This window comes from Lathyrus oleraceus, chromosome 1 (genome assembly GCF_024323335.1).
Source record: "Lathyrus oleraceus cultivar Zhongwan6 chromosome 1, CAAS_Psat_ZW6_1.0, whole genome shotgun sequence".
NCBI classification, from domain to species: Eukaryota; Viridiplantae; Streptophyta; class Magnoliopsida; order Fabales; family Fabaceae; genus Lathyrus; species Lathyrus oleraceus.
In genome coordinates this window covers 138,358,841-138,383,680 of record NC_066579.1, presented here as the reverse complement: position 1 = coordinate 138,383,680, position 24,840 = coordinate 138,358,841, and the positions used below count along the sequence as shown (strand labels likewise).

At 32.3% G+C, this 24,840-nt stretch overlaps 1 protein-coding gene across 1 annotated transcript; it reads right to left on the bottom strand.

Moving 5' to 3' along the window:
• Nucleotides 1-4,887: 4,887 nt before the first annotated feature.
• LOC127122355 (homeobox-leucine zipper protein ATHB-20) lies at nt 4,888-8,480 on the bottom strand. The gene is made up of 3 exons (XM_051052704.1): nt 7,921-8,480; nt 7,249-7,691; nt 4,888-5,348 (listed from the first exon to the last, which is right to left on the bottom strand). The coding sequence occupies exons 1-3, from the start codon at nt 8,045-8,047 to the stop codon at nt 5,019-5,021; spliced, it is 900 nt and encodes a 299-aa protein (XP_050908661.1). The 5' UTR covers nt 8,048-8,480; the 3' UTR covers nt 4,888-5,018.
• Nucleotides 8,481-24,840: the final 16,360 nt, after the last annotated feature.

Sequence of the window (24,840 nt, the reverse complement as noted above, 5' to 3'; positions counted from 1 at the left end):
AATTTTATACCATTTTTAAATTTTGTAAATATATATTATAATTATAATAATACAATTATAAATTTTGTAAATATATATTTTTAAATTTGTGCCATTTTAAAAACATATATTATTATATTTATACACTAAATAATAAAAACTATCTATCTATCTATCTATCTATCTATCTATCTATATATATATATATATATATATCTATAATATATATATATATCTATATATATATAGATATATATATATATCTATATATATATATATATATATATCTATATATATATATATATATATATTATATATATATATATTATATATATATATTTATTTATTTATATACTAAATATAGACAACGTATACATAATAATAATAATATATAGAAATAAAAATAAAAATACAACGCAGATCAATATTTTTGAAATATTAGAATATATATATTTTAGAAATATTAGAATATAAATACTAAAAAGTTTAGAAATAAAAATAATATTTTTGAAATATATGTACTAAATAATATAGCATTTTTGAATTTTTTATTTATTATTACAACATTACACCAAATACAATATAGATCAATATCAAATACACCTAAAATCTTAAAAAAGAAAAATATATGTGTATCTTGTATAAATGAATAATCAGAATCTTGTCCTCTTTAATTTGAAGCTCCATTTTGATGACATTTATATAATAAATTTATACATGCAACACAGAAAATCAAAACATAATAAATAATTAGTGACAATAAATTATAAATTTAAAGAAACTATAATAAAAAATATTAATGTTTACCTAATTTCATAATGATATAATATTTGAAAGAAGAAGAAATTGAATGTTTCAGTAATAAAAGTTTTTTTGTTGTGAGAGAGTGAAAAAGAGTGAATGTTCTTGCTGCGAGAGAGAAAAGAGGGGTTGAAGAGAAGAGAAGGAAAATGAGAGAGAAAGAAGGTGCCTGAGAGACATTTAATGATGACAAATAGCGAGGGGCGCCCCCACGGAGGTCATAACGGTCATGAATTACGAGGGACTACCCCTAACTAATTTATGACGTGTACAGAGTGGTACATGGGTGTATAGTTTGTGCAGTGATTTGCGAGGGACTTCCCCATACAGAATTAACGGATAATATTTTCGAGGGACTCCCCCTCGGTAATAATGACGTGTTGCAGGCACACAGCAGTTGTACTCATAACACTTTTTTGGCTGATTTGACTTAACCTTACAATTGGTGAGGCGTATCCCCTTGCTAATTGAATGAATATGATTGGTGAGGGGGTACCACATTGCAAATGACTTTATTTGCCATCCCATTTGCTTAAATTTTTCCCTATTTCTTCTTTGCGAGGAATGACCCCTAGCAAAGTCCAATTTCAAAATTTTTAAAAAATTCTCCCATGTTTGCGAGGGGTTACCCCACGTCCTTGTCTTATATAATTTTTTTAATATATATTTTGAGTGTTGCGAGGGGTTTAACCCCAAGCAACATTGTTTATTTAGTGAGGGATTTTACCCTTGGCAAAATCCCCTAGCTATACAAGGTTTTTCTTGTAGTGGACAAAGATGGCTTATGAGATCAATATATATTACACGCACTGTCAGATGAAGGATTTGAAGTGATAAGAGATCTTTTATGTGTAAGCACTTTAGTAGTTGACTTATAGATATGAGAAAGTTGCTCGATGAATTTAGTAGAGTTTGTAACTTCTACACACATGAAGTCGTTATTAAAGCGTAATGGTCGATTACTCGCTGTAAATATGGATTCTATTTGGATGATAGAAAAACATTATTCCGCTCAATGAGAGTGAAATGCCCATCTACTTATTAATGAATTTATTTCTTTTGGATAGGTAACGAAGATGTATCTTAGGGATGAATATAATATGTCAAGAACTAGAGTGCAACAAAAATAATTGTTGGAGGCACTCTTTTTTTTCTCTGGTGTTACACCCTCTTGTCCACAAAATTGAGACAATTGCAAGTTTTTTTCTCTATGTTTGGTATCTTGATGATGAGACGGTAATAAGAAATTCATAGGAAGTGGCCAAAAGCCTTGAAATCATTTGAGATATGGGTCTAAGATTGAGCCTTGAATTGTATATTCATAAGTATAAGCTCTTTTTATCTTTGTGTGATGGAAATAAAATGTTCTTTTTTCTAAATATGTGCCAATCAAATCATATGGAGGAGTCAATTATTTGATTGTATAAAGAGTTACAAGGGGGGATTAAAATATTGTAGTTCTTGAAGGTATTTTATTTGGTGTTTGTAAATGGAGGGTGGCTTTTTTTACCTATCAAGGGTGAGAGTTGGGTTTTAATTCAAAAGTAGAGGTTTTTCTTGTACTATAGCTTACATGATTCAATCTTGAGTGTGACAAGATCATACATTGAGAGACTTTGGAATATGTGGTATATGAACTTTAATTTTGAAATGAATCTAGATGGTCTTAGTCGTATGATCTGATTTTTGACCTTGACAATTTTACTAGCAAGGAAATGGTTCTCCCTAAAGCCTGGCATATTTTATGGAGTTCCTTTTTTAGTAAAAAAAGTGTTTAGAAAATGAAATTAAAGTTTCACATTACCACAGGACATAAATATTTTTAGGTGTCTGCAAGTAACATGCTTAAGATTTTTTTTATATTATTCTTATTTATGAATTAGGTCAACATATGTCACCAATAGAGTATCACACTATTTTTTAGTATGAACTTATGATTCATTATTTCCTATAGATGATGTTTGTCATGTTTGTTGTAAGGTGTGCCTGAATACTTTTGGGGAGCACACTTTTCATGTAGAGAGCTTTTAGGTTTCAAAATATGATTTTGTTAGGGATCACTTTTAAATATATTTAGGCGGAATAAAGTATATTGAGAGGCATTGAGATACATTGGAATATGTGGTATGAATTTTAATTTTGAAATGACTATAGATGATCTTAGTCGTATGATTCTGAGTTTTGACCTTAACAATTTTACTAGCAAGGAAAGAGTTCTCCCTAAAGCATGACATATTTTGTGGAGTTCCCGTTTTAGTAAAAAAAGTGTTTAGGAAATGAAATTATAATTTCACATTACCACAAGACAGAAAGCATTTTTAGGTGTCTGTAAGCAACATGCTTAAGATTTTCTTCTAATTATTCTTATTTATGAGTTAAGTCAGCGTATGTCACCAATAGAGTATCATACTGTTTTTAAGTATGAACTCATGATCCATTATTTTCTATAGATGATGTTTGTCATGTTTGTTGTAAGGTGTGCCTGGATACTTTTGGGGAGCACACTTTTCATGTAGAGAACTTCTAAGTTTCAAATACAGACATGAGTTTGTTAGGGACCACTTTTTTTTATATTTATGCCGAAGAGAGTATATGTGTAGGAAAAGATATATGTGAATTTCTTGATCTACCCACAAGAAGAAGATCAACACTTAAGGAAACATATATTTTGGTGTACATGTGGGTTGAAAGGAAACACACATGTGTGAACTTGGTTGCGGTGATCGAGGACTAAGAGTTTTACTATTGGGATAGACAACCATCAAAATTGCTACAAGAAAAATGGTTAAAATTAAGACAGTGTAGTGTTTTAATGATCAACATAAATTCATATTATTTGCGTTTGAAATTTTTGGCTTCTTATCACCAAAATCGATTGATCATTTACAAAGAATTTAAAGAGTCACAAATGCAATGTTGTGTCTTTTAAATTTATGAGCATAATTATTAAAAGATTAGTGATGGAGGAGTATAATTTTTCACATATTTGCATTTAAGACAATAATTATCAACAAAATAATTAATTCAAACAATAACGAATATAATATACTATTTTAAGCAAACATATTCTACATCAACTTTTTTTGATAAAGACAAACTTTACAATGCAAAGCATAGCTAAGAGAGAGAAAGAGAGGCATTTTCTTTGGCAGTAGAATCACATGGATCTTCTTCAGAATACAGACTCAATTAGTTTCTCTTGTCAGATTAAAATTGGCAAAAGTTTCCATCAATTTCTGCATCAACACTGTTACTCGTTTCTATTCTATGCAATAATATGTACTAGTAATAATCAACCTCCATTAATTTGAGATCAGATACTTAATGTTAAATTTTTAAAATATTTGTCAACTCGATGAAAATCGATATTGTTAAGTTCTAATGTCATCATCAAAATTCAAATTTTGATATTTACGATCGTGTGAATTTGTGCATATCAAATTTTTTTAAAATTTTCCTATTCTTTCACTTGTGATTTTTCTTTTAAAACCTCTTGGTGTGTGTGCTCAAATCCTACTACTTCAAACCCCACCACTTTAAACTCTAAGCTAGCTATATTTGGCTCTTTCTTTCAACCTATAAAATGAAATACCTCTAAAGTTAGATGAACTTTCTTCAAATAATTACTTTATTTTCCATGCAATTTTCCATGATATGATATGATTCCAATGCACCAACATGATATAAAATATGTACTTAAAAGAATGAAAACAGAGAATCCAATTTTTATTATGTGGACCATAGTATATGTGACAGAGCTGGAAATCCACTATAGAGGGACATGAATAATAATTGTATAATTTTTAAATATTTTATTTCAACCAAATATAAATTAATATATATTTTTAAAAATAAAAAATAGTGTATTAAAAATGAAGTTGCACTACTCAAAAGTTCATCACCTCTTCATGTAGATTTGTCTCAACTTTATACACCAATCTACACCAACATAAATTGAGAAAAGAAAAGAAAAGAATTGACAAGAAAAAATAAGATTGAGTCAAGTCTAATGAACTTTCTCCTCATTTTAAATCTAAAATATTCATAAATCAGATCTCACATTCACGTAATCTACGCATCAATGATAGTTCGATTAAAATCGAATTGTTTAACAAAAATATAAAATTTTATTTCTTGATTAAAAATAGTAAATTACAATTCAGACCATCTAAAACCATACACCGATATCTGATATTCTGATAACGTGATTGTAAAGAACTTCGATAAAAATATTTTTTTTAATGGAAATGGTGGTGCTGCTGATCAGGCCATGGCCATAAACTTTGTTGCTCATCAATGTTGTGAAACATGTTGCAAAAGCTTTCATCTTGAAGATCAGATCTTGTTGAGCATTGAAGGAGCTGTGTCATGCTTGTAGGCTTAAGGGAAGATTGTATAAGAGTTTTACCATTTAGTGAAAAAACAGGACTGTTCATCATTGGTGTTCTAGAAAGATCTAGATTCATATCTGAACTGTTATCACTTCCATTGCTCCATGATCCTTCATTTTCTTTTTTGAGACTAGCTTTTCCATTTTCAAAGCAATCCTTTTTCTTTAGAGTTTGTAACTGCAAATAGAAGATATAGTAAGGTCTTCATTATATATGTATCATATATAGATATTATTTATAATCATAAATATTATTTTCGACAAAACAACATCGAAATGTGTTCACAATATTATCCACCCTTTTTAGGCGAAAAATCACAATCTTTTGAAATGTGTTGAAAATATTGTTCAGCGTATTTAGATTGAGAAAAAATTACACTATTCCGACAAAAGTGACAAACGAGGATATCTGTCCTATTTAGGTCTATGTCGTAAAATCTCCACAAAAAAAATAGGGCGGAACGTGCATAAGTTAGGGTATGGAGATAAAATGGATGATGTTGGACGGACAAGCGGACCTTGGACCCCTAAAGACTAAGAATTACAAAAATATTAACGATTGCGAGTCTAAAACTTTAATCCACTCTAAAAAAAATACAGACAATACAATAAAAATACAGACAATACAATATAGACAATACAGATATGTCCGACAGAATAACCCATTTTACCATGTCTAATTGTAATCACCGCATTGTTATTATTCTTACGCTAAAATTTTCAAAATATAGGAGTAATATGAAATTTTTTACGCAATAGAAAGCTTAGAATGTATAATGTATGTGTATAGATCTTGATAGATCTTACAGGTAATATAGATATAGATTTGATTAGAACTTCATATGCAACCATGTGGACAACTAAGTAATAATCAGATGATGAAAAGCTAGCTTGTCTTTTTCATAGCAACATGGAATAGTAATATAAAACAGTACTCATTAGAAAAAGAAAAATAAACATATCATATCACTATTAATTTACAGTTCTGCATTCTGACATACTGACTATTCCTATGAATGATCAACTAACAATCAATGTAGCAGAAACTTAATGACAAAATTAATTACTTTAAAAACTCTTAAAGACCATGTGGAATCTTAACTAAATTAATGTAATTTAATTTTTTAAGTTAATAGGTCAGAACTAACAAAACTTAAGAAAAATACAAAAGAAAAAAGCTCATTTAAAATAAAATAAAATAATTTTTTATTAAAGGTGTAACTAATAATTACTCCCTCTAATTTCTATATTATAAAAAATAAATTACTTTAGATTTATTATATAATCTGATTATATAATTAATGTATTTTATCAGAGACTTTAACTATTTAATAAATTTCAAAAAAATAATTTAAAAATATTTTTGAATGATCTCTTATAAAATTCAAACTTAAATTTGAAATTATAAAGTCAAATTCTACTATTGATCCAATCTCATAATAACTATCTTTTACCTAGAGGTGATAAAAAAATTAGCATAAAAGAAAAATTAAATTTTTAAAAAGAGTTAACTTTTTTCACTTCAAATATGAAAATCTATGTCAATTAAACATAATTGGAGACATGGAAGAGCATTCAAAAGACCAAATAATTAAAACCTTTAATGTTAGGAAAACTTAGTTTTTCTTTGATGTACTCCATTCACAAAAATACATCAAATCAAAGTCCATATCAAGAGTAAAAGACATGAAAACTTGGAGAAAAATAAATAAATAAACCAAAATGAGAAAACTTTATTTTCTTTTATTTCTAATATATGAATCATCTTCAATAATACAAATTTGGATATTGTAGTCCAGTCACAATCTATCTTTTTCTTGAACATTGAATATTTTTTAACTATATAAAGATTATATTTTGAATCAAGATTAAGACATATCAAATTAATTGAATTAACCTCCAACATCCATCTTAATCAAAGCTCTTCTTTTTTCAAAACTAATCACTCAATAGTCTAATCAAGAAAAAGAAACTATAGATGTAAAATATTGAAAAAATTTAAAGATCTAATTGCACTAACTAAATATGATTAGTACTATTATTAACATCATTAATTATACTAATTAATTAGTAATTACCTCTGCATGTAATTTGTGGTTTTGTGCCTTAAGAACATCATTATCAGCTCTAAGAGATTCAAATTGCTTCTTAAGAACTTCATATTCTTTCTCAAGTTGCTTTGTTTTCCACCTTGCTCTTCTATTTTGAAACCATATAGCTACTTGTCTAGGTTGCAATCCCAAAGCTTTTGCTAATTGCATTTTTCTCTCAGGTTCAAGTTTGTTTCCAATCTCAAAACTTTTCTCAAGTGCTTTCACTTGTTCTAAACTCAATCTCTTCTTCTTTTCACCAAGTTGTGAGTAACCTTCATCATCTGATAATTGATCTTCATCACCATGCATCAATTCATCACACTTGTTGTTGTGGTTGTGATTGTGATTGTGATTGTGATTGTTCTCTATGCCTGAAAATGACATGGATCTCTTCATCATGAATGATGCACCACCATTACTACCACCACCTACAAAAATAAACATAAGGAAATTTGGACTTTAGAGTTGAAACCCTAAATATTAACATAACCATTAACAAATGAAAATTTGCTTAGAAAAAATTCATATATAGAAGAATAGAGAAGATGTTGCAATCATGGTTTAAAATTGTGATACGGGTTGCAGTATAACGGATTTTGAAGTCTGTTATCTGCGATGACTGTATCTGCAATTTAAAACCATGATTTTATGCGTGACCTTGAAAGTGTTGATGAGGTGGAAAGGAAGGGAAAGAGTTGAGAGAAGTTGAAGATGAATGAAGTTGATCATGATGATGATCTTGATGAGTTTGAAAGATGAAAGTGTGAGAAGGTGGAAAATCCATGGTAGAAGTTGAAGAAAAAGAAGAGGATATGGTATATTATTGGAAGTAGTGATGATAGACTCATTCATGCAAAGGTATAGCTATAAAAATATAGATAGCTTTAAAGGGTTATTTTTCTTTCTGTTTGTGCTTCTCTTATATCTATATATGTATATATATATCTTTATCTCACACTAGTAGAGAAGAGTATATAGAGAAATAGATTTATTTATTCATTGATTGATTTAAGAGGATTTTTGGATGAGAGGAGTTTGGCTCTCACTCTCATGGTGACAGAGAATTCAGAAAGAGGGGATGGTACTGATATGATGATAGGTACAGACAGCGATTTTTAGGTTGAGAGACAGACAGCACAGAGAGGGAGGAAGAGAGAGAAAGAGGAGAGAGAGAATAAGGGAGAGGTGGGGGATTCATTTTGTGTAATCGTATTATTGTTATCAATATATTGGGTTTGGAGCTTTCTTGGACGCATCATTTCCTCTCATGTCATGTGTCTACATGCATTCTCTTTTCTCTTTTATTTGTAAGTAATATTATTTTATTTTGACATAGAAAATCTTGGGTTCATTAAGAAAAAAGAAAAAAATCAATTTTTGTGTGTATAATATTTATATATTATATGGGTGTAATTGTAGTTTTGATTTCTCTATTTTATTTGATATACAAAATTGTTTCATTTATTTGAAACTTAAATAATTTTGATTATTTTTCGTATTTTTATATATAAAATTACAGATATTTTAATTTTTTAAATGATAATTTTTTTTGTAAAACATGACAAATCATTGTATATAAATATATTGTGAAATTTTATAAATAAAAATCTAAGTAAAAAAATGAACATCTTATTGATTTTTTATGAGAAGCGTGAGAGGATGACCATAACAGTTTGAATTTAAAATAGGAGATAAATTTTATAAATCAGATAAAATCAGGAGACTACAACTATAATTTAGCGTATTATATACTTGTATATCTTGAAATTTATTTGTAGTTTAATAATGTGTAAAAGTTTTACAAATAAAAAAGTGATAAGAGACAAAAATATTTCTTAAATTAACCAAATTTCATGTTATTATATCTGATTGGAAATATTTTGTACGTAAATGTTAAGTAAAATGTCCTGACATGAAAAGAGACATGTTGTCTCGAAGTGTTTCATGGCATATTTGTGGAAAGCAACATGATAAGTCAGATGTACTATTGTTATCATACAAGACATATTGTCTCGAGCTAATTGGCGCACAAGTTTTAACGAAGTGTATCTTGCGCTTTCGAGATTTATCTTCTTTTCTGTTTAATCAAAGATTTGATTTTAAAACGCGTACTCGTTGGAAAAAGATTTATCCATAATCTGTTTTATCAATATTGGAATTCTTATTTTTATCAAATTAAGATTTAATTAAGATTTGTTTCAATCAAGATTCAAAATCAACATGAAGATTAATTTTTAATGCATTTTTTTGGTTTCCAGCCGCTTCCACGTCAAAAACCTATTGGACTTTTTTATGTTGGGCAATTGTTGCTATTTAAGGAGATGCTCTCCTAGGTGAACACTTAGACTTTTGATTGTGTAGCTTGGTGTTTTTATTTGTTTTTGAGTCCTTATGTTTTAGGCTGTAATACTATATTTCTAAGTCACCTTTCTAAGTTAGGAGAATATAGTATTTGTGTTGTATTTGTGATTCATTGCTTTATCTACTTTTGCTATTGTAAAAACACTTGGGAGAGTGCATGAGTGAAAGGGAGAGGGGTCTTAGATTCAAGGGGACCCTGGATTGATGTTCAAGGATAGTATTAGAAAAAGGACACTGAACTGAGAGAGTTAAGATGAGACCGTTGTGTATTATTGAATACTAAATGTGAATCATCTTTTATTGGGTTGATGTCATTCTAGTTGTAGGTGACATTGCAGCGAATTAGGTTAACAATCATTGTGTTATTTATTTAACACATTTATTATCATTGTTGTAGTAATATATTATTATACAATTGTACCAACATTGTGTTTGACATATTGTCATCGGTAGAACATAATTTCAATTGACATCTGAGCAGACACTTTATTCTGGTTAGGTGAGCTCCTTGGTTTTTTCTACTTTCTATTCAAGAGGGACAATGCTAAAGAAAGAGGATATGTGAATCGACCACCTATTCTTGATTGTATGAAGTATGATTATTAGAAGACTCATATGGTTTCCTTTCTCAAGTCTATGGACATCAAGACTTGGAAAGTAGACATAAATGGATGGAATCCTCTAAAGATCACAACTGAAGACAACAATGAAACCTTGAATCCTGAAAAGGATTGGTCAAAAGAAAAAGATGAATAAACATTAGTTGGTATTTCTTGTGTCCTTAATTTCATTTACAACGGTGTTGGCAATAATATCTTCAAAATTATCAACATCTGCATCAATTCCAAAGAATCTTGAGAAAATCTCGAAACTCATCATGAAGGCACTTACAAGGTTCGCATGTCAAGACTTCAACTCATAACAAAAAATTTGAAAATCTAAAGATGAATGAGGATAAAATCATTATTGAATTTAATGTTTTCCTCTGTGACATTACCAACAAAGAATTTTCCTTTGGTGAAAAGATATCAAAAGAAAAGTTGGTTAGAAATTTTTTTAGGTCCCTTCCAAATAGGTTTGATATGAAAGTCACAACCATCGAAGAAGCCCAAGATGTTAGAAAATCAGAAGCCGGTAAGTTGATTGGATCTCTTCTAACTTTTAAAATGGCGATTAATGATAAATTTGAGAAAAAGTGTAAGAGTGTGACATTCAAAGTTGATGTTGAAGAAGACGATGACCAATTAGAATGTGATATAGATGAAAACTTGATTGAATCCATTTTCCTTTATTGTGCTTCTTATATGTGTAAGTATACGCATTTAAATAGTAGCAAGTGATGTGAAAGTAAGAGTATCAATTCCAAAGAGATTGTAATAACTTAAGTTGATTGTTATTGCAAAACATTGTGAATAGCCATAAGAAAAGATAATAATAATAGTTGGTTGTCACAGATCCGAGTTGAGTAGTAATTTATAAGAGTAAATAAGTTAAAACAATAGTGAGAGTCATGTTGGGCAATGATTCATTTAAGGCTTAAATAGTCTTTTGGTCCTTGAAAGTAAGCGAGTTTTGATTTTGGTCCCTGTAATATTTTTTTGGTCTGAGTCCCTATATCTCACTTTTGTGTTGGTTTTAGTCCCTAAAAGAAAAATCCGAAGGAAAACTGCGGATTTTCCTGCGGTTTTTTACTCTAGGGACTAAAACCAACACAAAAAGTGAGATATAGGGGCTCAGACTATAAGACCCCAATTTTGACCCTAAGATCCCTCATGCAATTTCATCATAAGCATTATCATTGGGATCATACCTTGGCAACCTCCTTACCCCTCTTTCATTGGGTTTGTTTTGGGAGAGATCACTAAGCACTATGTGATTGTATCATACTTCTATTTTATCATTTTACTAACCAAAATACCAAAAATATGTCTTTGCGTTTGCCTAACTCTTTTGTAGGTAGGGCATGATCCCATTGATCTATCAAGTTCACATCTAGGGTTTGAGACCCTCATGAACAAAGAACACAACCATGAATTGATCTAATAATTGTCACAAGCATCATATATGAGTCCCAATGATTTCTACATGTTATATTGATCAAGTTTTCTTCAAGAGTTTAAGGGTGATTTGGCTTGGAAACCCTAGTTTGACTGAGTATCTTGAGTAACTACTCCAACAAGCTATCTCACCAATTGATCAAATTTCTCATGGGACACTTCAAATTCATCATCTTATGCATATATGATCTACCATGAGCCTAGAAAGTCAAGAGAATTGAAGATTAGCAAGTTGGTTGATGGTGGTTGGCCAGATGAATTCATCTGATCAAAACTAGGTCTCCCTAGACCCTATCTCCTAAAATGTTTACCATATGAAAATTATTCCAAGAGAAACGTTACTCTAAATGACATTCTAAACAACTTTTATGTTGAGATGTAGAGCTAGTTTTGCTTGGAAAATCATTTTCTATGTTGAAACATTATAGGTCATTTTGTCTAAACCCTAATTTGAAAGTCAACTTCCCAAGGCCATAACTTGCTCAATTTTTATGAGATAAAATATTTCCAAGTTGCACAATAAAATTCAAGATGTCTAATTCAACTTTGATGTTTGGAGTGAAAGGAAACTCAATTTTTATGAGCATGTGATATGAGGAAACATTATAGGTCATTTTTTACCTATACCATTGAACAAGTGATTTTTCCAAACTTCAAAAATAAATAACTCTATCATTCTAAATCCAAATGACATTAAATTGGTGACCATTTTTAAGGTCTTTGAAAGAGCTACAACTTCGAGAAAGACACTTTTCTCATTTGAAGCTCACATAAAAAGTTAAGCAAGGTGGAATATTGAAGTATATAACTTGACACTTAGAAATTTTTTCAACATGTTGAAATTTCCAAACTTCCACCTCAAAATTCTCCATGTCCCAAGCTCCAAATGAAAAAGTGTTTAACATCAAACTTGTTCCCCTTGATCCAAGCTTTCAAAAGAACCCAAGTTCATGCATTTTGGATGAAGATTGCTAGGTCTGCGCATGGCTTTAACATGGATGCATCATTGGAAAGAATCAAATGTACAAACTTCATTTCAACTTGCCTTGCCATTCAAGCTTCATTCAGACTTCTATTTGAATCATTTTGACCTTAATCCATTGCATCATGGGCTTGTACATGCCCATGCACTCGTGCCATTCACATTGCCAATTTTGGACAGATTTTGAAGTGTGCAAATATCATTCCCTTTGGCTATAAATAGAAGGCTTATGAGCTCATTTGAATCACACCTTACGCGCCAGCTTTTCCCCCCAATTCAAACCCTCTCATTCTAAAGGAAAACCTGAGAAATTTCAATTTGAAATTTGAGTTTGAATCTCAACTGTTGGAGATTCAAGAACTCCAGGATCCACAACCTTGCAACCTCTCCAATCACTTCCTGCTAGCTTCTCAAGTGTGATCAGATCGTGTTTGAATCAAGCAACATCAACTTCTGCATAGCATTGAAGGTAATTTTCAGAAAACTTCATCTCTTTGATTCTCACTCAATTCTACTCAATTCTCTTGAATCTTTGGTTGTCTGAAGTCCTACCAATGTAGGCAAGAAGATTGAGTTGCTTAGAGGTCAAATCGAAGCAACTCAGTTGACACACCTCAAAATTCAACTCCTCATATCTTTTTATATATTGGGAGTTAGTTGAAATTGAAGTCAGATTCGTGCTCTACGCCATTTTTTCTTTTAGATCATGTCCTCCTTTTTTATTTTGGTGATGGTTGAAGGTGGACCAGTCCGGTGAGGTCCACCGGAGAAGAAGACAGAAGTTACATCTCCGGCGGTACATTGGCACGTCTCCCAATCATAAGATCCATATAATTTGTTTTAATCCTAAGGGCTAATTGTAATTGCCATCCCTACAGCGCGCTGACTCGTGTGTTTGGTGGAACGCACGTTTCAGGCCACTTGATTTTCCACCTCAATTAATGAGGGAGATCAAGTGGCTCACGTTTTTTTTTGATATTTTCTGATTTTCTTTTATTCCTTTTACTTTCATTAATTCATATTAATTTTAATATTGATCCAAAAAATATAATAGTTTCACCAAAAATTTTCAAATAATTTCCTCTTTCATATTTTGAATTAAAATTATTTTTTTGGATCATTATTAATATTTTTCATGATTTAATTGATTTTGTGTTTGTTTTTAATTGTTTAAAAATACTTTTAAGTCTTTAAAAATTCTGAATTTTTTTTCTCCAAGGTCTTTTGACCTTGTTTGACCTATGATAAATCTCATGGTCATTTCTTTGGTGTTTTGATGAGGTTTTAGGAATTTGACAAACCATATTTAATTTAAATGTTTTATTCTAGTCTTTTTAATTTGAATAAATGTCAACCAACTGTGTTAACCAATTGTAATGACTTATTTGAGTTTGACTCTTATTGTTGGGCCTTGGTCAAGGTTGATTTGACTTTGTCAAGTTAATATCATTGGATTTAGGGGATTGATGGAATCTACATTCCATCTCCCAAAATGAATGAATGATATTAATTTGGTAAAAGTCCTCCTTTTACCAATTTGAGTTTTAATCCATTCCCCTCCCTCTTCATCTCATTCCCATTCTTTATGCATTCATCTCATTTGGCCTATGATATCTCAAAGTCCTAAGGCTAGTTGATTAAAAAATCAACATAAGTATGGATGAGATTAGGCCACCTCTTTTGCATATTCTTTTTGTGTGTGGTATGTTTCATGAGCATAGTCCATTATACTATGTCTCTAACATGCATTAACACCAAAATTCTATTGCCCGACCCCAAATAGTTATGACTTCTACATAAGTCCAATTACGATTGCTTAACATAGCGCTAAATTTGTGACACAAAAAGGCATAACATTCTAGTTAGTGAGATTGTAAGTCTCCCCTCTTTCATGGTATTGCATGGAAACTTGGCCTTTTTTCCTTCCTTTTGGAAGATGTCTTGGTTCAAGGATCCATGCTTGTGATAAATGGGTTGAGTATTCTCCAAAGAATGACTAAAAAACAAAAAGCAAAAGCAAAACAATACTAACTTCTAACTCATTAACAACTAACTTTTAATTTCAAGCCATTTACTTTAATGTTATTTAATTTTAGTCTATATTTATTTGCCATTATTCATATCATTCTAATTGTTTATGTTAATGCAATTTTCACTTTGTCCACTTGGACCATATTGTGTGATATTTTCCATTTTGTGGATACTTTGTTTGTTTTTGTGGTCTTTGACCATTAATGTACATAATAACAACAAAAATCCTAAAAAACTTTTTGTGTGGACTGTTGACTTGATCTTGGACAAATGGACTTAGAACTTAGGCAACATTCCTATGCTAAAGGACTTGGTCAATGCCAACTTTCATGTAACCAAGTGCTTGTGGTTTGAAACTTCATCTAATACATCTTTGAAGATTCCTTTGAGTTCATCTGCAACATGATCATGGTGAAGCTATTATTTTGAACCTGTGACTTGTGAATTAATTTATTACATGGGCTATCTTGAAGAAGATCATGGAGTGGCTAAGCTTGGATGTGGCTATCTTTATTTGATTCCTTTCTCTTCAAGATTGATATAATTGTGTATTTGTGTGTTGCTTGATTCTAAATGTCCAAGGGAATTTGGGTTTCTATTGACATTCTTGTCTATTGGATTGCTACCCATCGGTCAGATCTTTTCAACCCTTAACTTTTAATTTTATGCATAGGGTTAGTCTCTTCATATCCTCCCTATTTCTTTAATTTCAAAAATCTCTCCCTCATTTTAAAATTTTCTTTGTTTGAACTAGTTTTGTTCTAAACTTTGACCACTTTGCGAAAAGATAGAAACTTTGGCCTTATGCCATTGAATTTTCAACTTTCCTTTTCTTAATCAAACTTGTAAATAGACTTAATTATACTTGACTTAAACTTTCAAAAAGCCAAAAAAGAACTAACTCATTCAAACCATTTTTGGGCCTTTGTGCCTTTCAAACATAATTTTTGTTAAAAGCAATACATCCACTTTGAAATTTGTATCACAAACTACGAGGTTTTGATCCCTCATTTTTATGTTGGTATGTAGGCACAAGTAAGAAGGTCTTGTCAAACACAAAAATATAATTAATGAATTCTTTTCTCATCCCCCCATTCTATTTGTTTGTAAACATCATTTTGTACCAAATACATATGCGCACAAAAAGGGCTCCATAGGAGTACCTAGGACACTTTGGGTGCTAACACATTCCCTCTGTTTAACCAACCCCCTTACCTTTAATCTATGACATTTTATTATTTTTGATTTGAAAACTTCTTACTTTGGGTTTTGTTCATACTTTTTCCCTTTTTCCCTTGGAAACAATAAAAGCGCGGTGGCGACTCTTGTTATTTGATGTCTAGCTTATCCATAGCTTGATGATCATGAATTTACCGCTATACAAACCAAAATAAATAAATTACAGGGACCAAAATCAAAAACTCACAAACTAACAGGGACCAAAACTGCATTAAAGTCTTCATTTAATGTATCTCATATATTGTGTGTGTCTGATGAGATCTGTCGTGACAAATGAGGCAGAAAGTGATATAGTGGTGTATGACTATAACATCAAAGCTTATGCATTAAGTTAGGGGAAAAAATTTCTAGATCTCACAATAACATTAAATCACGTCTTGTTTAACTTCTGAATACCCCCTATGGTTGTAGTCCTTTATGTCTAAAGTGACTAATCTAGTGAATATGTCTATCATACTCTTTCCAACCATATTTACCATGAGTTCCACTAATTAACAGATCTCTCAATCATTAACCAAGTTTTACCTATTTCTAACGTGATAATGCAGAAAAATAAACATACAACATTATTTCACATGATAAAATGCATCACTTCTAATCTCATCATCTAACATAAAATATTACTTTTCATTAAACTTCACATTGCTCAACATAAAGAGTTTAGCTCGTGGTGAGCAAAAGAAATACAACAACACAAGTTCTCAAAGTTAAAATTTCTAAACACTAATGAAAAGAAAATGAAAATCTAAGTGTAACACTTATACTCCTTGCAATCTTTCAATCAACAAGAGGCAAATTATGTCATGCCCGATAGCTCAACACTTCTTCAAGAAAGGAAAGAGGAGATGATCTTCACTTATGCTTCAAACTTCTTCTTCTCCAAACGAGATATTTTTCTAAGTTATTTTTCAAGTTTCTCCACTTCTGAACCTCCTTTCATTTCTTCAAGGTGGTCCTTTTATATCCTTCTGGCTTTTAGGGTTTCCTTTAGTAATTGGATCATGGGCCTTATGATTATTTGTTGGTTTGCCCCATGAAAATCAACATATTACTTCTTCTTATCCTCTAGTACCAGTACTAAGCAATACATTTCAACATGCAGAGGACAACACATTATAAGGCAGACCTGCTACGCAGACAGACATGCAACATGTAAACTTCAGCACGAGACAACATTTGCAGGTTTTTTTGTAGCACTTGTTCTTATACATAAAGTTTCACATCTCATATAATGTTTCCAATTTCAAAAAAATTCCATGTTTTCCTTAATGTTAAGCTTATTCACTCCTTACATCATCTTTTGGCTCTAAGGCCTGTTGGGAGGTAAGGTTGCCTTGAAACTACCCTTCTGTCGTGCACTAACTTATCACCAGAACATATATACATAAAAATAAAAAAAGAGAACACCTAGTGTGCTCAATGCTAACTAATATAAAAACATATAAACATACTTAAATTAGCCCAATACGACTTGTTGACACAACATAAAATCAAATAGTAAAAGTTTAATTCACTACAAAAAAAACAAGAGAATTGTGGCGATTAATGAAGTGATGTTAGTGGTTTTTACTGCCATAATTAACGGTAATGGCGTTTTATGAAAACATCGTAATTTTGTCTACAACGAAGAAAAAATGACGGTTTCACTTTGACCACCATACAAACCGCCATAATATACATTAATTAAAATGATTTTTTTGCATTGTCGATAATGACAGTTTTGGGGTCCATAATTTACATATTTTTCACAAAAAAAAAGTAAAACCAAATTAGATTTTTTTTCTTTTTATACAATTATGCATACATTATATCAAGTATTTTAACATCATAATAATTAGATTCAACTCGATCACAACATGTGCAAGATATGAACTAAAGAGTACACTTGCAATTTAGGACCAGAGTTTTTTCTAATTTCTAAATCATGATAAGGATTTTTTTTTCTATGCAGCAGCGAACAAAGTTTCAATATTCAAGGAAAATTTAAACCTTACAAAAATTGATAGATCAAAGAATGATAATAACATGTTAAAACATGAGAACAAAAAGAAACACTAAGGCTCATGCCTTTAAGTAATCAACATGAATTGTTCACAAGTTATAGAAAGACAATGTTAGAAGTAGATCCACATGTAGTTTGAATAGTACAACAAGGTAAATTCCTCCAACTTCAACACCAAAATTCATCATGATACAAGCTTCAAATGGAAAATTTTCTAACATCAAAGTTGTTCCTTTTCATGCTGGATTTCTAAAGAGTCTAAGATCATTCCATTTGGACAATAATTGAAGGGGTTGCGCATGGTTACTTTGCATTACCCAATTTGGCAATTTTTTAATTCAATTTTCAAATATCTTTGCATGGCTTCATGTGTTGATCTCAACATCTATTATGCACAAATTTGGACTGAATGCAATCATCATTTGGGCCTAATTAAATGCCCATGCACCCATGCACACAAGTTGCTATTTTTTTTCCAATTTTTCAAATGGTGTGAAAAGGAATTCAAAAGCCTATAAGTACATGTCCATTGCCTCAGAATTGGAGGACCCTTGCCCAGGCTTTGATATGCAAATCCCTTAACCTTCATTGATAGAACAACCTTGAAGATTTCTTTGAAATCGAGTTTTATTTCACCTTCTGTTTTTGAGCTAAAACTCCAAGGGTTCATAACCCTTTTCATTTGAATTATCTCCTGCAAGCAAGAAGAAGCAAGGCCAAAAGGATTGGGATTGGGATCGAGCTTCATTACTTCAAACCGAATGTGGAATTTCTCAAACTTTCCTTATTCAACTCTCTCTCATTTCTCCATCTTTTTGATTATTTTTGGTTGGCTGAAGTCATACCAATGTAGGCAACAAGATTGAATTGTTTTGAGGCCAAATCGAAGCAACTTAGTTTGTATACCTCATTTTTAAATTCCACATATCTTTATTTATAGTGAGAATTGGAGAAAATGGAGGTCAGGTTCGAACTCTTGGCATTTTTCTCTTCAAAAGAGTGTATGGATCTTTCATTTCTGTGAATGTTTTGGTTGGACAGTCCGGCGAGGGTGACCGAAGAAGATGACTGGGGCTAGGGCTTCGGTGGTACGCTGGATCAATCTAGGCCATCTGATATTTGGTCTATGTTTTAATCCCGACCTTTCATGTTGATTACCAATGTTGCATATGCGTTGCCTAGGGTGTACCATGGATGACACGTGCGTGGCCATCAGATCTGTCACCTCAATTAATGAGGGAGATCTGATGACCCTTGTTTTTTTGGATTAACTGATTTTCTGTTTTAATATTTTAATTAGCATTTTCTTATTTAATACATTATAAATTCAATATTAATCCAAAAAATATGGGACTTTCACCAAAAAATTTCCTCTTCCATTTTCTGAATTAAAATTATTTTTGGATTAGATTTGATATTTTTAGTGAATTAAATGACTTTTGATTTATTTTTAATTGATTTTTCTGACTTTCAAAAATCCCCCCCCCCCCCCCCCCCCCAAAAAAAATTAGTCTAAGGTCATTTGACCTTATTTGACCTATGATAAATCCCTTGGCCATTTATTTGGTGATTTGAAGGGATTTTAGGCTTTTCATCTTTTACAATGCATTTAAAAAATTGAAATTAAATTGTTTAATTGCATAAAATTATGTTGAGCTATTTGATTGACTTTGTGTTGACTCATTCTTCTTTTTGGCCTTGATCTTGGTTGAATTGGACTTCAATTTTATTAAAACCATTGGGTTTAGGGGGTTGATGAAGTTTGAACTTCATCCCCCAAAATGAATGGACGGTGTTGGTCAAATGAAGTTCATCCCTTGGTCAATTTGGGATTTATTTTCACTTCATCTTCTCATCTTCATCTCCTTCTTCCCTAATCCTTCATTGACCAATGACTTCTCAAATATCAACTGCTAGTTAATTCATCAATGACCTTGTGTCAGATGAATCAACATGAGCCTGATTGAGATAGGTTCATCCCATTTTTATTCTTGTGTGTGGTATGCTTTAGGAGTTTGGTCATTATACCTTGTCTCTAGCATGCGTTAACATCAATATTTTTATTGCCCGACCTCAGATAGTTGTGACTTATACATAAGTCCAATTACGATTGCTTAACATAGAGCTAAATTTTTCCCAAAGGCATATGATTTTTGTAAGTGAGATTGTAAGTCTCCTACTACTCATGGTATTGTGTGAAGATTTAACCTTTTTTTCCATTTGTGAGAGCTAGTGGCATACTTGTTGGTTTATCCAAGTTTGAGCCCTTCTCATGGATGATATCTTGGTTCATATCTTCATGCTTGTGAGTGGATGGTTGAGTGTTCTCCAAAGAATGACTTAAAAGAATTTTCTTATTTCACTAACATTGACTAACATATTTTGTATTGACTTCATTTTAATGCAATTTAAAATTATGCACTTTATCATTCATTGCCATTTACATTCATGTAAGTTGTTTATATTTCAGTCATTTTCACTTTGCTCACTTAAGCCATACTTTATGCTTGTATTATATTATGCTTGTGATTTTGTTTGGTTTGTGGTCTTAGGACCTTAAAATACTTAGTAACAACAAAAACACTAAAAAAATATTGGTGGAATGTTGAGCTTCTATCTGAGACTTGATTGGGACTTAGAGTAGGCAACTTCCCTATGCTATGAAGACTTGGTCAATGCCATTATTTGAGACCTTTCCTGGCCAATGCCATTCATCTGATACAAGCCTTGAGAACTCCATTGGTTTATCTGTTATTTTGTTTTTGTGCTCAAGCTGTTATTTTGGTCTTTTTGCTTATACCTGATGCTTGTTTCTATGAGTTTATGTCAAGGAATATTCATCTGATACATTTGAAGACTACTTACTTTTATAATGATTTCTTGGATGTTTTGGCTATCTTTATTTGATTCCATTTGGTCTTATTAATTGGTTGGATGATCATGCTTGTTGCTTGCTTAAAAGTCCAAAGGAAATGGGTTTCTATCTGACATTCTTGTCTTGTGGATTTCTTCCCATTAGTTTGATCTTTTCAACTCTAAACTTTTAAATCTTGTTTAGTATAGTTCCTTCATCTCCCCCTACTTCTTAAATTTCAAAAATCTCTCCCTCATTTCAAAAACCTTCTTTGCTTGTGATTTTAAACTTAGACATGTTTTAATGACTAGAAACCTTGGCCTTATGCCATTGAATTTTCAAAATATTTTCTTAAAGCAAACTTGTAAATAAACTTAACCATATTGACTTTAATTTTAAAAAGACAAAAAGAACTAACAACCTCATCTAATAATTTTGGCCACTTTGTGCCCTTTCTTTTAGATTTGAGTTGTCTTTGGTTGAGGTATAATTCTCCCATTCCATGATATGTTGATTGTAAGTCTTTCCATTTATTAGGGGTTAGTGGCATACTTGTTTATTGAATCCAAGTTGGAGCCCTCCCTCTTAAATGTTGTAAAGCCCTCATTATCGGTGGATGTTTGGTTGAGAATTTTCTCTTTATCTTTAATCTTTTGTTAAAATCAATCCACCCATCTTTGAAATTTTTACTACGAACTACGAGGTTTTGATCCCTCATTTTTATGTTGGTACATAGACATAAGTCCGAAGGTCTTGTCAAACACAAAAATATAATTAATGAATTCTTTTCTCATCCCCTCATTCTTTTTTAGCCAACATAATTTTCAAGTAAAACACTTACACACAAAATGGGCTCCCTAGGAGTACCTAGGACACTTTGGGTGCTAATACCTTTCCTCTGTGTAACCAACCCCCTTACCTGTAATCTCTGACATTTTATTAGTTTTGATTTGAAAAATTCTTATCTTTGGGTTTTGTTCTCACTTTTCCATTTTCCTTTGGAAACAATAAAAGCGCGGTGGCGACTCTGGTTTTATTGACATCAGGTTAACCAATAGCTCGATGGTCATGAATTTACCGCTACAGAAATAATGTGGCGACTCTGCTGGGGAGTAGTCCTCAGTGGGTTTATCCTACTTTTTTGTGTGTATTATATTTGTTTATTATTGATGTTGATGTTTGTATATATTGTATGTGTGATACTTTCTGTCTGTTGTGCTTGGTGATATCTGTGTGGTGAGATAAGTTTAACCCGAACTTGAGTGCAATTTAAGATAGGAGAGTGGTATAGTCATGTTGGCTTTGAAGGAGTATTCCAGTTGAAATGAGATCCCCTTCTCAGTGGAGACCTCTTTGGAGTTACTGATGTCACGTGAGTAAGTCGTGGATAGGCATTACTCTGAGGACCATAGAACATTTAACCTAACTTGGCCTATTTAGGACATAGTGCGGAGACTGTTCAAATGTAGACTTGATAACAGTTGTTACGCGATACTACACTCGGAGAAGTTTCTCTTGAGAATATTATGGGTTGATGAGTCAGTCATCTAAACCTATAGTATCCGATAGATGGGATCACGTCTTTGGGAACTTTTTATAACATGATCTACAGGTTTTTATCCATAGTACACTCCTTTGGGATGGTTCTTAACCTGACTCAATGCTCGTGACTCGTGACAAACCCTTTGATTCTCGGTTGATCCGATCAGTCTCATCAATATCAATGGAACTTGGGTGTTGATAGGGTGAAAAATCTAATCCACCAAAATGGATGATTGATCTTGATGATGACTTGATCCATCCCTTGACCTTTGTTTGTGTTTGCCTTGTGTGTGACCCCTTGTGTGTGATTGTTGCTTTCATACATGAAAATCATAACATTCATCATAGAAATAAAATTTCAAGGAAACTAAGGTCGTATTTGCATATATTTTCAGATCATGGATTATGGACGAAGGAATACTAAGAAGTACAGTTTCAGATGTCCCAACTTGAAAGAGTTAAGGAAGCTATCATCCTTTGTAGTTGATCCTGTGGATTTCAAGCAAGATCATGGGAAGCTTTTATCTATATTATCTACTGATATGGTTGAATGACTCTTGAGTGTCTTGGTGCAGTTTTATGACCCCATTTACCGGTGCTTCACTTTTCCTAATTATCATCTCATGCCTACGTTAGAGGAGTATGCCTATATCATGGGTATACATGTATCAAACAAGGTACCTTTCAGTGGATTGGAGGAGTTTTCAAGATCTCAAGTCGTAGTTGAAGCTCTTCATTTGAAGGAATATGAGATTGATACTCATATGACGAAGAAAGGAGGGATCTAAGGTCTTACTTCTGAGTTTCTCATTGGTAGAGCTACTGATTTTTCTCAAGTTGGTACCATAGACACTTTTGAAGCCATCTTTGTCTTGCTCATCAATGGTTTAACATTGTTCCCTTACATTGACAACTTTGTTGAAGTTAATGCCAATAGAATCTTCTTGATTGGGGATCCTGTTCCGACTTTGTTAGGTGACATGTATTTCTCTTTGCATTTAAGGAATTCTAAGGGTTGTGGAACCGTTGTGTGCTGCATTCCTCTTCTGTACAAGTGGTTTATTTCACACTTGCCTCAAACACCTGCCTTCTTGGAGAACAAGCAATGTCTACGATGGTCTCAGAGACTCATGTCTCTCACTGATGATGATATTACTTGGTATGATTATGATTTTGATGGCTTGGAGATTATTGACAGATATGGTGAATTCCCTAATGTACCCTTTATTGGTACACAAGGAGGAATTAAATAAAACCTCGTTTTAGCTCATCGTCAGCTTGGGTTCCCCTTGAAGGATAAACCTAATAGAATTCAGTTAGAAGGCTTGTTCTATATAGAGGCTAAAGATCCCCAAAATTTGAAGAGGGATGGTGCGTTCTTGACACAATGTTCATAGGAAGGGTAGAGCCAAGCTTGGTCCGCATAATTGTGTAGCTTTGGAAGCTTACACTAATTGGGTGAGGAAGAGAGCTTTAGAGCTTAAGATGTTGTACGCCTACGAGAGACCTATGCCTATGGTTATGGATGAGCCATCAGCTCTCCCTAACCAAGATATAGAGGAGTTGGAAGATGCACTTGCAAAGATGAAGCAAAAGAGAGACCTTTGGGAGGAACGGTTCCATGCTTTGCACCAAAAGCAAGTGGAGTTGCAGCTTGAGTTGAAGGAGAAAGATGCACTCATTGAGGTTCTTGAAGTGCGTGTAGTGAAGAGAGAGAGCCAACGGATTTATTTTCCTCTAGTATGCCGTAACCTATTAGTGCCTAGAATAAGATCGTCGACCAACTCGTCATAGAGAAAGCTCAGATGAAGACTACTTACGAGTCAGAGATTCGACGCATCCAAAAGAAGTACACTCCCTTGGCTAGTGCAACTGACTCTGTTTCTAGGGATCCTTAGGATGATACTTTCCTTTTCTCTTGTATTTGTATTTTTAGTTTATGAAATTATACTCAGTGTAATCCTTCCAAATCTTATGAATAAAAAGAGATTTTATGGTCAATTCCAAATGTTATTATTAATTATTATTATTATTAAAATATTTTCAAGTAAGGCTTAGAATGTTCCTTGAATAATAAAATAAATAAAAAAAAAACATTGCATTCCGTGCATGATTTGCATAACAGGTTTCTTGCCTTCTAGCTCTTCGGCCAAATGTCTCATTATTCTTCGCCTTTGTATCAGACAAGCTAACTCATCACTAAAGTACTCGCGCTAATCGTCAAAGAAGGATGAATCAGATGGAACAAGAGAATCAAGAGCTCAAGGAAGAAGTTTCCAGACTCACCATTCTGATGGAGTCTTTCATTGCTGCTCAGAATCAACTAGCTCCAACTCCTGCAACTCCTCAGTAAAGGACTGTCATTTCTGAGATCATTGCGATGCCAGTGTCTGCTATTCCTGCCAGCCAGCCTGCATAAGCCATGCCAGCCGGATTCCCATGGGGAATGCCTCCAAATTTCGTGCCTGAAGGTTATGCTCCAACTGTTGCTCCTATACCGACATCTAGC

Coding starts and splice junctions, on each gene's coding strand:
- LOC127122355 (XM_051052704.1), bottom strand. CDS start 8,047: ATGGATTTTCCACCTTCTCACACTTTCATCTTTCAAACTCATCAAGAT. Junction 7,692..7,920: donor ACCTCATCAACACTTTCAAG/GTCACGCATAAA, acceptor TTATTTTTGTAG/GTGGTGGTAGTAATGGTGGT. Junction 5,349..7,248: donor ACCACAAATTACATGCAGAG/GTAATTACTAAT, acceptor TTCTATTTGCAG/TTACAAACTCTAAAGAAAAA.